General features: G+C 39.8%; 1 protein-coding gene across 1 annotated transcript in view; it reads left to right on the plus strand.

The window, feature by feature from the left end:
• Nucleotides 1-13607, plus strand: part of crim1 (cysteine rich transmembrane BMP regulator 1 (chordin-like)) — a 164221-nt gene that overhangs the window by 111130 nt on the left and 39484 nt on the right. The window contains exon 7 of the mRNA XM_022662672.2: nt 293-490. Coding sequence (XP_022518393.2) covers nt 293-490 — 198 coding nt within the window. The remainder of the gene's footprint in view (nt 1-292; nt 491-13607) is intronic.

The raw sequence follows: 13607 nt of genomic DNA on the forward strand, positions 1-13607 counted from the left end.
CCATGTCGAACTCATAAATGGACAGAGCAGTGCCATGGATCAGAGACTCTTTGAGAATGATAAGTCAGACTGTTGGAGAGTCTTCGCTGCACCTGGTCTGACCTGCTGCAGATTCACTGGGTTTACTGTCAGTACTGCAGCTGAGAGGTGAATACAGGATGTAATGCAGTGTGGAGCACTTTTTTTACTGGATGCTTTTACTGATGCTGTTTACATGTCCCATCATATCAGCCTTCACTGTGTTGAATGCTCTTTTCACACAGCTATTCTCTCTCTCTCTCTCTCTCTACAGATCCCATCTTTCCAGCTCTGAACTTTGCAGGCTGCTATGTGAACGGTCAGATCCTGGCTCACGGTGACCACTGGCGTGAGGATGACTGCACGTTCTGCCAGTGTGTGAGCGGGGAGTCTCGTTGCGTGGCGGCTGCCTGCGGCCATAGCTGCCTCAACCCCGTCACGGTGCCCGGAGAATGCTGCCCTGTGTGTGAGGGTAAGGCCAGGTTGTGCGTGTGTGTGTCTGTGTGTGTTAGTGTTAAAATGATGTGATGTGTTGAAAGTTCAGGGCTTTTGCAACAAGAAACAATTCCATTCCTTCCATACTTGTGATTCTTTGTAAAGTGCCTTCCTGCAGGCCCTCTAGTGGTGGAGACTGCAGTATCTGTAGAACTGAATTATCACATTTAACCTGGGTAATGGTTTAATAATGACATTGTTACAAACCGACAACAACATCCACACCTGCATATGACCACTGTCATGCAAAAACCTTATACAGCTCTGGAAAAAAATAAGAGACCACTTAAAATGATGAGTTTCTTTGATATTACCAAATTAAAAACCTCCGGAATATAATCAAGCGGAAGATAGATGATCACAAGCCATCAAACCTTTAAGCTGAACTGCCTGAATGTTTGCACCAGGAGTGGCATAAAGTTATCCAAAAGCAGTGTGTAAGACTCGTGGAGTAGAATATGCCAAGATGCATAAAAAACTGTGATTCAAAACCAGGGTTATTCCACCAAATATTGATTTTTGAAACTTTATGAATATGAACTTGTTTTCTTTGCATTAAGGTCTGAAAGCTCTGCTTCTTTTTTGTTGTTTCAGCCATTTCTCATTTTCTGCAAATAAAAGCTCTAAATTACAATATTTTTATTTGGAATTTGGGAGAAATGTTGTCTGTAGTTTATAGAATAAAACAACAATATTCATTTTACTCAAACATATACCTATAAATAGCAAAATCAGAGAAACAAATTCAGAAACTGAGGTGGTCTCTTATTTTTTTCCAGAGCTTTATTTGCATTTGTTTTTACTTTTTGATGTAATTCAAAACTAAGTGTCTTTAAATTAGAGCTTAGATTAGACCCAAAAAATCCAGTCCTACACTACAGTACATGTTCTGACCGAGCCCCACTCGGCCTGCACCATTAACTGTCATTATAAGCCCAAGCCTAATTTAAATCCACATTATTTTAGTAAGCAGAGCGTTAAAACAGATTTTTTTTAACTACAATTCCAATTCAATTCCAATCTGATTTCTGCCCCTAAAAGTTTTCAAGTGTGCACTGCACAGGCCAGCACTGCATGATTATAGTCTTGTAATTTTTTTACTGTCACATTATGATTTGTTACCTACTATATTCTGATTATTATGCCATAGCTTTATATCAAATAAAAAAAGCTTAAAAAAAACTAGGCCTACATTACAAAACATTTTTTTAAGCTCGACCCAACACTGCCCAAAAAAGTGGTAAGAAATCTTGGGACCTTTTCGGGCACCCTGTAAAAGGCGCGCGGTGACGCCTTGTGCACACTTTGTTAAAATAGCGTTAGAGTTTAATCTCGGGCAGACAATCCATGTCAAAATGTCCTCATAGATGGACTTATAGAATGCTCAAAATTTATTAGGGATATTTTTTTTCATTGACCACTAATGGAAAGTAAGATGTTTATTTACCTTCACCTGCAATATTTACATTTTGGATTTTTTTTTTTCCATTAGGGTGAATGACCAGCCAGACACTAAACAACAGAAATGTTTATTAACCTAAAAAATGACTATTATTTTTGTGACTAAATTGTGAATAGACAATTGCATAGCTAAAACATAGTAAAGATGCAGGTGAAGATTTCTGATGTGTCTCTAAAAACATACAGCTTAGAGCTAGTAGAACTGTAGAGTCTATACTTAATGCCACTTTATTTAGTCTGGTTTGGCTGTAGAGCATTGTGGTACTGCACTTGGTATTTACGCCTAAGTCAAAATTGTGGTATTATGACAGCGATAGTGTGTGTATGTGTGTTTGTTACATCATCATACATCATTTAGCATGTCCTACTGCTCTTCCCTACTATGTGTTCATTGTTCCAAACTCACTTTGGCATTGTTTGTAGGTCAGTGTGTGTGTGTGTGTGTGTGCATGTACAGTATGTGGGTCATTTGTTACTAGGTCACACCAAGTGCACAGTGTGTGTTTGTTTTTTCTGTGGAAGATTTTTGGTTTGTTAACCCCTGCACTGCACGATACACTGCATTATACTTATATGTCACAGCTATATATCAATTACTTACATTATTTACTGCAGAAACTATCAAATATAAATATTTGTTTGAAAGCACAGTTAAAGTTTTGATCCGCTTGTGGATAATCTGCAGATTAATGGGTTTAATATTGAGCCAGAAACATATATTAATACCATTTAACTGTAAGTACTAGTATATACTCTATACTCTATAATAGATCATAGGTCAGGATGTTTTGCAGTAGTGTCACTGATCTAATGTGTTTATTACTGTGATATAGATATACCTGTCTTGTACGTAAATGCTTTGTATGACAGATCTAATATGCAGGGCTCCTTCTGTTGCCGCAGTTTGTCAGGCATCCTCTACCCATCCATCAGTGAAATGTGATCACCATAGAACCACACTGACCATGAATTACTGGGGTGATGGACCATCCTCAACACAACAGTGACACGACATGCCTGACAAACTGAGCATGAGTCATTCTATGGAATAGGTGCAATATGCAAGGCGCAGATTAGCCACAGTTCTTTGTTGGGTCAAATTCCCCAGCTATGTCAGTCCTGTCACTGACTGTCCTGGACTCTAGCTCTCGCTCTAAAGACTGCACTTCCCAGAATGCACTAGTCTCTAACCTCCTGAACATGCCGGATTACGTGGCGCTCCAGCGTTTCAGCTCACCTGACTGTTCCAATTGTCATTTCCTGTCTCCCTTTGTATAAATACCCCCCTGTTTCTGTTTCCCATCTCATCTGGCCCGCATGACAAGCTAACACATCAGTTTTTTTTGTTTGTTTTTTTTTTTACAAAAAAGCACATAAAAACAGGTTACCTTTATCTATTTTGTGTGACGTGTTGGACTAAAAAAAAACTTTTTTAACGATAAGTTTATTGAGATTTCAATGTCAAATGCTTGCAGTTAGAATAGAATTGCACTAGTAGTTTACATAAAATAATCATACAAGAATCCAAAAGCCAAAAAAGGCAAAGTAATGAAAAATCAATCCAAAAAGAACATATGTGTTACATTATATCTTTGGGTCAACTAAGCTAAAAAAGTCCTCCTTAACATACATATAGACTTTACACAGTTTAACACAGCTTCAATCCAGAGGGCATGTGAAGGATGTGCAAGAGATTTCCATTTAACCCCTTAACACTGACATTTTTCTCACTTTTCTGCCTGATATTACAAACCTATATCTTGAGCATTTGTATTGAAACATTACTTTAGGTTTCAAGTGTAATAAGAAACATTACTGAAAATCATAATTGTAATAAATATATATATATATATTTTTAATTGGAGGAAAATAAGCAGCTCAAAATAAAATGAACAAAAATCATAAAATTGTCACTTTTTGAACTTTTCATGAAAATTTAAAAATCAATATTTTCCTCAACAAGTCAAAACAGAATGTTTCATTTTTCTACGTGTCCTGTGGGAGAGTTTTTAAAGCCCTCAATGTTTTCAGAATGTAAATAAATGATTTTACAGCAGAGGAAATTAGTTCTGTATCACCTACACTTCTAGCCTGTATATGAGCCAAGGCCTGTTAAGGGGTTAAACAAAGTTAATCTGGTTTAAGTAACATATTATTTATTAGAAAAACACCTCCCTGGTGAGAGTGTGGTTGCACATTTGTAAGAGTACTTTTAATGCAGGTTAATACACTGTCTGACCAACAAAAAAGATCACACACTCTAATATTCCATTGAACCAACTTTAGCTTTGATTGCAGCTTGCATTCGCTCTGGCATTGTTTCAATAAGCTTCTGCAATGTCACAAGATTTACAGTATTTCAATCCAGTGTTGCATTAATTTTTTACCAGTAATTTTATACAGTCATTAATGCACCTGTATGGTAGATGTGATAAAATGTCAGCAAGGTCCACGTATGCTGGTCACAGACACACATCCACAGGAGTACACACACACAAGGAAGGAAAAGCATGTTAGAAGTGAGTGGCATTTATGTGGAATGATGAATGTCCACTGGGATTGGCTAAATGCAGAGAAATGGAGGCTTGTTTTCTCTGCTCAGGCTGGAGGATATATATTTGATTATGTATGCCATGTGGATTCTCAGCTGCCTCAGTTGCTTTGCCGGATCCTCTTAAAGAAAGGAATGTGTTGTGAACCGTTTAGTCAGCTCACCTTTGCTACTACTGCTATTTGGTCTCCTCAACAAGAATACACAGTGTCACTGATGTGAAGCACCACTGGTGCTTTGGGTGCCTGTGATCATCTCAGTAACGGGATTACTCTTTTGGGATGCTTTAGGAATGGAGAATTTGCAAAGAGTATAACTGTTTATACACAGTTTTTGAGTTTATCTTTGGGTTAAAATATGACTTTGAGCTTTACTTTTGCTTCGCACAGTGTCTGTGTACAAATTAAATCGTTTGTTTGCACATAGAGCCAGTCAGCTTGCTGGTAATGGTGCAAGAGTAGGGGACTTAATGTGGCACTAGTGCCGAAAGGTGCTAAAGAAGATAATTGTGGTTAATGGATCGCCAAATCTGTCAATTGTGGAGCTTCAAAAGTGGCAACAGTAAGCAGACAAAGGGTGCCACTCGCTGGGTAATGTCAGAATGGCACTTTTTAGAATGAGCAGATTGAGATTAAGTTTGCAATTCTCATATCTCCATGTTCGCAGTAGTTCTTCTATCAGCAGCATAAGCAGCAGCTCCATAGTTGTTTAGGTAATCTGCAAAAGCTTTTATAGCCTGAAAAGGGTATCTACCAGGTACTTACCGTATTTTTGCGCGCGTAAGAGGCGCACCGGATTATAAGGCACACTATCAATAAATGTCTATTCTCTGGCCTATTTTTATATATATTTTTTTATATATACACCGTATTATAACGTTTTATAGCGTTTTATGTGACTCAAGTGAAGAACAGGGGTGTTGCCATGTTTTCATTTTAATTGAGCAGGTCTTATCTGGTTTTCTCTCCAGAAAACAGTTTATTTGGGTGAGTAACGCACTTTTGTTTTAGCATTAGCGGCTAACTGCTAGCGGGTAATGCTAATGCTGGCTACAGGCTGATAATACTCACCTGTGAACAGTCAAAGAGCTAGCATTTAGCTGGTTAATGCGAATGCTGCCTCAGCAGTGTTTGCTGGGGTTAGCAGCAGGCTTCAGACTGATAATACTCACACTTGAACAGCCAAAGAGCTAGCACTTAGCGCGGTTAGCAGCTAACGCTAATGCTGCTCCAGCAATTCTATCCACAGTTAGCAGCAGGCCACAGGCCAATAATACTCACCACTGAACGGCCAAGGAGCTAGCGCTTAGTGCGGTTAGCGGCTACTGCTAATACTGCTGGAGAACTAATGGTGAAGAATGTGGTATTCTCTTGTTTTTAGAATAAATATATGAAGCGTATAATATTTTGCCCCCTCACCGCTCAGTTACACAGTGCTTTCCATAAAAAAATCTTATGGACTGCTGCTTTAAATATGTTTTTATTGGACGATCTAATAATATGAAGAGTTGGAAAGATGTGGAGATGGTGCTAGTGGTAGTGGAGTGTAAACATCCTCTGCTGCTGTGTTGAGTGTGATTATACAGTGTTAGTGCTGTATAAATGTGTGTGAGCAGGTGTAATGGGGTTGGTGTCTGGTGTGTGCTGCGGCCTCTGTTCCTCCATCCTGCTTCCAATTAAACATCCAGTCCAGCTCAGCACGCCCCTCTCTACAGATCAATACATCAGAGAGAGGAGAAAACGCTGGAAAATGAATATTACACTGCGTGGAACACCTTGCTCCAGTTCCTGTCCGCTCATAACTTTCCATTATAATCAGGATGCAAAGGGTCCAATTACAGCGGCGCGTGGCCTGGGGTCATCTGACTGGGGCAGCTTTGCTGAGAATTTTTGCCTGAAAGAAGGGATGGAGAGGGAAGAGAGGAAAGCAGGATGAATGACGGAAGGCAGCAGCATGCCCGCAGGCCTTCTTTCTTATATACGCGGGCAGTACTGCCTCTCTCTCTCTCTCTCTCTCTCCCTTTCACATGAATTAATTTTTAATGCGGCTGTCTGCCTGTAAAGCAATTAGAGGTGTGGGTCTGACGGACTGTGGAGATTATAAGCACATGTACTGTATGTATGCACACACACCTCTACACACACACACACACACACCTGTACACACACACCTCTACACTAACAGTACTTTACAGTTTTTCCCAAATGTTTAAACGCATTTCTAAAAACTTGGCTCAGTTTCTCAAAACTCTAAACACAAACTGAAAATGATTAACTCCTTTGTTGAAACTCTTCAAATCTCCAGCAAAACTGATTCCTTCCACCAAAACAACACACACAACTATTTTATGCTTATCTCTGACAGAGCATCAAATAAACACTGACAAGATAAATTCAAAGCACTTTTATCAGAAGTATTTGGTTTTGTTTTTGACTTCATGAGGCCGCTGTACAAATTCAAATGCATACAAGTCCATGGAAATATGTTGTCTTTCTGTTGTTTTTATTTATTTGGTGTGGTGTAGGACCCCCCATTTACAGTACTACACAAATGTAAGCTATATTTACTGTATGCAATATGTTGCAAAACTGTAATTTTCACCTATTTTCACAATGATAAGGAAAATTCACATACAAAGAGGACACAAAAATGTATTTATTGCAAAATGCAAAGAAACAGATCACTGTTCTTCAGACCCCTGATCTCGGTCAGGCAAGAAGACCTCATCCACATCAGCTGCAATATTCTCTGTGGGAAAAACGCCTTGCATGGCAAATCCGTCTTTGGCAATCATCTGCGTGGATGTCATCACATGCCTCCCCCATTACATGAAGTAGAGCCACACACTCGTGGGGTCTGCGTTTGTACACTTTCCATGCAGAAAAGAATTCCTCTATTGGATTGAGAGATGGGGAATATGGTGGAAGGTGCAGCACAAACAAACTGTGGATTTAGAGAACCAATCATTGACCAGAGCTGGCCAGTGGAAACTTACATTATCCCAGATCACAACATAGTATGGCTGTATCAGTCACTTGAGGCGTCTTTTATACTCTGACAAATGATTGAAACGTTCTTCTAATGAAGTTTACATAGCTGCAACTTGTGTGAGACTACTTGGTAATTAGAGTTTTGTATTTGAAGGTCAGTGATTCTTAGGTGACCAAGGTTTTCTTTGTGTTTAGCGATTTGCAAAGCTGTGATTTAGAATGATATTTGAGTGAGAACATATAAAATTGTGTTTAGAGTTTAGCAGTTTGGAGTCACAATGTCGACACATGAGCTTCATGTTTTTGGATTTGTGTGCATAGTTCCACATTTTTTGTGTATACATTTGGGAAAAACTGTAAAACCAGACTGGTGGGCAGCTGGAGCTCCATAGAACATTCCAAACATAGACCACTACAACTGCAGTCTAGCCCAGTCCTTCATACACCACTCTCTCTCTCTCTCTCTCTCTCTCTATCTTTGTGTCTCTGGTTCTCTCACTTTCTGTGTATCTGTTTCTGTGTCTCTCCTCTCTCTCTCTCGCTCTCTCATCCATCACTCTGTAACTCATACTTTGCCTCTCATTCATTCATACACTCTTTCTTTCTTTCTTTCTTTCTCTTGCTATTTTCCTCCATCTCTTTCTCCCTCCCTCACTCATACCCAATCTCTCTGTCTCATTCTCATTTATACTCTCTCTATCACACTCTTTCTCTCATTGTCATTCTTCATATGTCTCTCTCACTCTCTCATATACTCTTTTACTCTGTCTTTCTTTTTTGCACATGGAAACTCTCTCTTATTCTCTTCACCATAGTCCATTTCATTCTTTCTTTCTCTCCTTCTCTTAGCCCTTTTCTCACTTTCTCTTTGCCTTTCTTTCTCTCTTATTGACTATTCTACCTTTTTTCTTTACTACTTCAGTCAGTCTTTCCAAATTTTCTTGCTCTTTTCTTCTTCTCTCCATCTCCTTCTCTATCTCTCTCTCTAACTCATACTCTGCCTATCTCTCTCTCTCTTTCTCCATCTCTTTCTCACTCCCTCAATCATACGTCACCTCTCTCTTTTTTCTTTCATACTCCCCCTCTCATTTGTACTCTATCTTTCTCTTTTTCTGTCTCTCATTGCTATTATTCATCTATCTATCTATCTATCTATCTATCTATCTATCTATCTATCTACCTATCTATCTATCTATCTATCTCTTTCTTTCTTTCTTTTTTCCTTATAATTTCTCTTTTTCCTCTTATTTCTCTCACTTTCTCACACTGTTCCACTATTACTCCTCTTTCTTTACACGTCACCTCTTATTTTCTCTTTTTGTCTTTCTTAATCTCTCTCAAATTCCTGTTTTTACCTGCTCTTTCTTTCTTTTTTTCTCTTTCTTTCTCTCTTGTTCTGTACTCCCTCCTCTGCAGCTGGTTGATGTGCAGTGTCTGGTTGGGATCAAAGGGAATTGTGTCTGGCTGCTGCTCATCACAGTGGCGTGTGGAAGATTAGGGAAATCCAGTGTGCGTTTACAGTTTAGAGTCGTGCGATGGCACGGGCCACTCTGGAGCCTCCCCGGCTGGGTAATTGATGTGAAGCAGCCTATATTTCAGCGTAAGACAGCGTGTATTTGGGTATCTCTCTTCAGCGTGGCTCTGTGCTAAAGACAGCTGTTTAAATAATAATAACCCTCTCTGTGTTTAAAGCGTGTATTCTCTGCTCCAGGCTCTCTCAGCTCTGCGCTCTCTGCTTTCTGGGAAGGCCTTCTCATATAGAGAGGGTGTATTGATTGGCGGGGCGTCTGCTGTATTATGTTACCTGTGTATTGAATGCATCGTGCTACACTGTGCCCTTCTGACCTTGCTGTTCTTTTTTCTTTTTTTTTTCTGGCCTGTGCGATGGCTGCCTCTGCTCATTCATTGTGATTCCAGAGCAGCGAGTGGAGGATAGAGGAGGCGAAGAGAGAGACGGCTCGGCGTCCGCTGCCGTCCGCTTAAGCCCCTACTCATGCAGGCCTGCCATTTGCGGCCCCATAATAGCGCGAAGCGGGACCCTAACGATGCCCGCTCTCCCCCAGACAGATGTCTTTTTAAAAATAGCCATACCTATTGGCAAGGACTGCAGAACTCTTTGTCCATTCCTCCTTGCTCATTTACATAAGGCATGGGCACATGTGTGTGTGTGTGTGTGTGTGTGTGTATCGTGTGTGCATGTGTCTGTCACACCTTGGAAGCAGTCAGTTACTGCACGGCTGCCAACACTGTACATTAGCCGGTGCCCAGGGAGCAGGTGAGAGAGGCCAGTATGAGGGAAATGTTAGGTTGCTGAAAATTGCATCCCTGCAGCCTCTCGAGAGTGTAAGGAAAGGTGTGTTTGGATGTGTTTTCTTTGCGTCTTCGTGTATTTGTGTGTCTGTGACCAGGTCGGCCTCACAGAGGAGAGCTTTTGACATCAGCACGAAATCTGAAAGCGTTCCTTTCCAGCCGCACACTAGAAGCACTTACGCAAGAAGGAGAATTACAGAGTGTGTGCATTCAAAAAGTCCCCAACGTTTTTGAAACCACACACCATTATTGTTCATATTGTAGTTTTAGTGCTTTGAAGTCCTGGTCCTAACACGTGTAATGCTGTCTCTGCAACACTCTATAGCTATAGTGGAATGTCAGATATGTCCATATAAGACCACAGAAAAGCATTTATTGAGTATTTATTACGTTTTTATTTGCAATAAAGTGAGTATGTGACTTTAGTTTGTGGCAAAAATGGCAGTTTTATGCTTGGCTTACACTTCAGGATTTATGTTATTAACCCCACCTCACACTACACCATCTACCCTGAATGAAACACGACACACTTTAAGATTATACACGCACAGCCAGTGCATCCCATCCTCAAAAAAATTCTCAGTTTCTCACTGACTGCACGTAAACAATTCGCAAACTATTGCTAATTAGCAAACTATTTTCCGCCCGTTCTTGGACTCCCTATCTCCTTATAATGTTGTTTTTTTCCCGGCCGTGTCCCATTTCACTTGCTGGGGCAGCAGCAGTGTATTGGTCTGCGACCCTGACGAAACAGATTCCATTCTGTGTGAGAACTGGTGTTCTTATTTTTTTTTTTCCTTTCTTCTTGGGTTTACCTGCTCTGAATTCAACTGTTCTGCAATTAGGTTCAACAACTCTCTGGGCTTAAGAGTTTCTAGTCTGTAGTACTCCATCCCATTACACTTCAATTTTCAAAACAGATTATTTTTTTATGGCCCCCCACATAATGGCTTGGAAAGGGTTAAAGTAAAATGAATGATACTGGACAGATAAAATCTGACTCTAGTAGATATATAATAGGAAATGAGAACAGTGTTTTTTTTTTCTTTTGCTAAAAACAACAACAAATAGTACCCTGATGTGAATTTTTGCAACAGGAGTAAAAAAAAATGATCCAAAAGCAGTGTGTAAGATTGGTGGAGGGGAACATGCCAAGATGCATGAAAACTGTAATTAAAACCAGGGTTATTCCACCAAATATTGATGAATATGAACTTGTTTTCTTTGCATTATTCGAGGTCTGAAAGCTCTGCATCTTTTTGTTATTTCAGACATTTCTCATTTTCTGCAAATAAATGCTCTAAATGACAATATTTTTATTTGGAATTTGGGGGAAATGTTGTCCGTAGTTTCTAGAATATATTTTTTTTTTCAGGGCTGTGTGTTAAGTATATCTCTTGCATTACTGGATAGTGTTGCTCAGGTTGTTTTCTCACTGTTTCCTCTCAGCATAATCTATTGTAACCTGAAGAGATTTTAGCCAGGTTAGCTTTTAGTCTTTCCCTGACTCACTCCCTTTTTTCTCCAGTTTGGTCAGCTAAGGTACTCCAGTTTATTTTTGAGGGAGCGGATGTTGAACCCAGTTCATTTTTAACCCAGAAAAAAGAGTCACAAGGTCTCTTTTCCTTAGCAACCCCTATCTATTCCCATATCTATTAACATGTCGTTTGTGTCTGGATCTTATCTGGAAGTGTTTGGCAAGAATTCATTTGCACTCTTCTCTATAATTTGTCCCTCTGTGATCAGTGATGTGATGAGGTCCTGACTTTTTTCTCACCAGATTTCTCACCTGTAATTACCAGTGTATTATGCACTGTCAGAAATCAGGAGAACTGATGTATAAAAAACAAGCAGTAAATCATCCTTTTTGCAGAGAGGGCTTTAATGCAGCTGCTGTGGTTCCTGCAGTGTCACTGCTGTTCAAATCACACATAAGAGAGAGAGGTCAATACTGGTAGGGAGAAGCTGTTAGTAGATTAACTCTCCTGTTCACTTTTTTTCTGTCATTCTACTGTATTAATCAACAAACTATTGTATGTTAATATAAATTCTGTTTTGAATGTGGTCAAAATCACATACAGATTGAGTGAACTGATTGATTATTATGTGTGGCCCTGGGTGTGTTTATGTAATTCAGTCATTAGAAGGGTGTCGACAGAAGATCACAGCAGAAAACTGCAGATTTATAAATAATTTTATAGTGATAAGTGATACATGATAATATAATAAATATGATGCTATACTCTTTTAAAGTAAAAAAAGCAACTTTAGTTCAATTAGTAAGCATATTAAAGCATTGGAATTGGAATATTGTATGACCTGATTCTGCATCATGCTGCTTGTGATGAGCAGCTGCAGTTCAAGAGAGCACATTTGGCCTTGCTAGCAAAAGAGCAAGTAAAATAAAATTAACCATACATTTTGTCTCAAACCTGTAGTTTACAAAGATGTTGTCTAGGGCTGCACGATTTATCGTTTAAGCATCATCATAAAAATAAGCTGTGCACCTCAGTTCTGCACAGTTTTGCATAGATATTTTCAGTTACAGCCGGAATCACAATTTTAATCCCCCCCCCAAAAAAACGCTCTTATTTACCTTTTAAAGGTCCATTTAAGTGCCTGATTATTGTTGTTTTGAGTTTTTGAGTGCTTGGCTCACTCTAAAGCACTCTCTCAGCTCTTGATCGGTCTGGATCTCTGTCGTGAGACAGCTCGCTGGTGGAGGCAGGGTTGGTGATGTCACGGGTCCTGCATTGTGTAATATCACAATATATTGCACCGAAGACAATGCTATGGCAAATTTTTACAATATCGTGCTTCATAGACTGGGAAGGCTGAACCGTCGTTTGCTCTTCTGCTAGCTTCACTGTAGTGAAACAGTTGAAACCACTGAAAACAAATAAATAGGCTATCAAAAATAAGAAAAAATAAAAAAAAAACCCAATCATGAGTCAAAAAACTAAAATTACAAAGACAAAAGGGGAATCCACATATCTACAGTAATTAAAACAACAGGGTCAATAACAGAAGAAACCAAAATTAGCGGAAAAGCTTGTTAAGCAAATTAAAAAGTTGGCAATACTTCGCAATGTGAAGGACAAACAGACAGCTTTAGACAGTCTATAAGAGAAATGAATAACGAAAATTAAAAATCTCTGTTTTTAAACTAAGTCTACATACTGGCTCTTTCACATTAATAGGCTCTGCTCGCTAAGTAAGCATAATGGGCAATATCAAGGTCGGCAAAACTGATTGCGGTCACGTCTGTACATCGCACGACGATACGTTGATAACGTAATTATTATAACAGGCCTAGTCAGCAGCTTCGCAGCGATTGGCTCATTTGCGTGAGAATAAAACACTTTTTAAAAACTCTCTGGGCTACAATGCAGTGTGTAGTAGCCATTACGCAGCTTATGGGCAGCCCTGGGAAAAGCTTTTACAGCTTTCTGCTTGGTCATCCAGTCAGTCACTTCACCTACGCCCCCGGTGGACCTGACTCTGCTCTGTATGGCTCTGGCCTGGTCTTCAGCTCCTCCCCGGTCACTCTGCGCTCATGCATTTTTATTCCCTGAATGTTATTTGTTGGGAGACCTCATTTTGCTCAAGGTGACACCCCCCTCTCGCTGTCCGAGGGGAGCTTTCGCGCCAGACGCCGGGTGTGTAATTAAGCGCCGTCGGACTGCGATGAGCTGTTATGAGCTCACACCTCGCTTAGTGAAGTCCACAGACACAGAGGGATCCACACCTGAGTTACACTTTACGCTGTGTGTGTGTGTGTG

Source organism: Astyanax mexicanus, chromosome 14, assembly GCF_023375975.1.
Source record: "Astyanax mexicanus isolate ESR-SI-001 chromosome 14, AstMex3_surface, whole genome shotgun sequence".
Lineage (NCBI taxonomy): Eukaryota > Metazoa > Chordata > Actinopteri > Characiformes > Acestrorhamphidae > Astyanax > Astyanax mexicanus.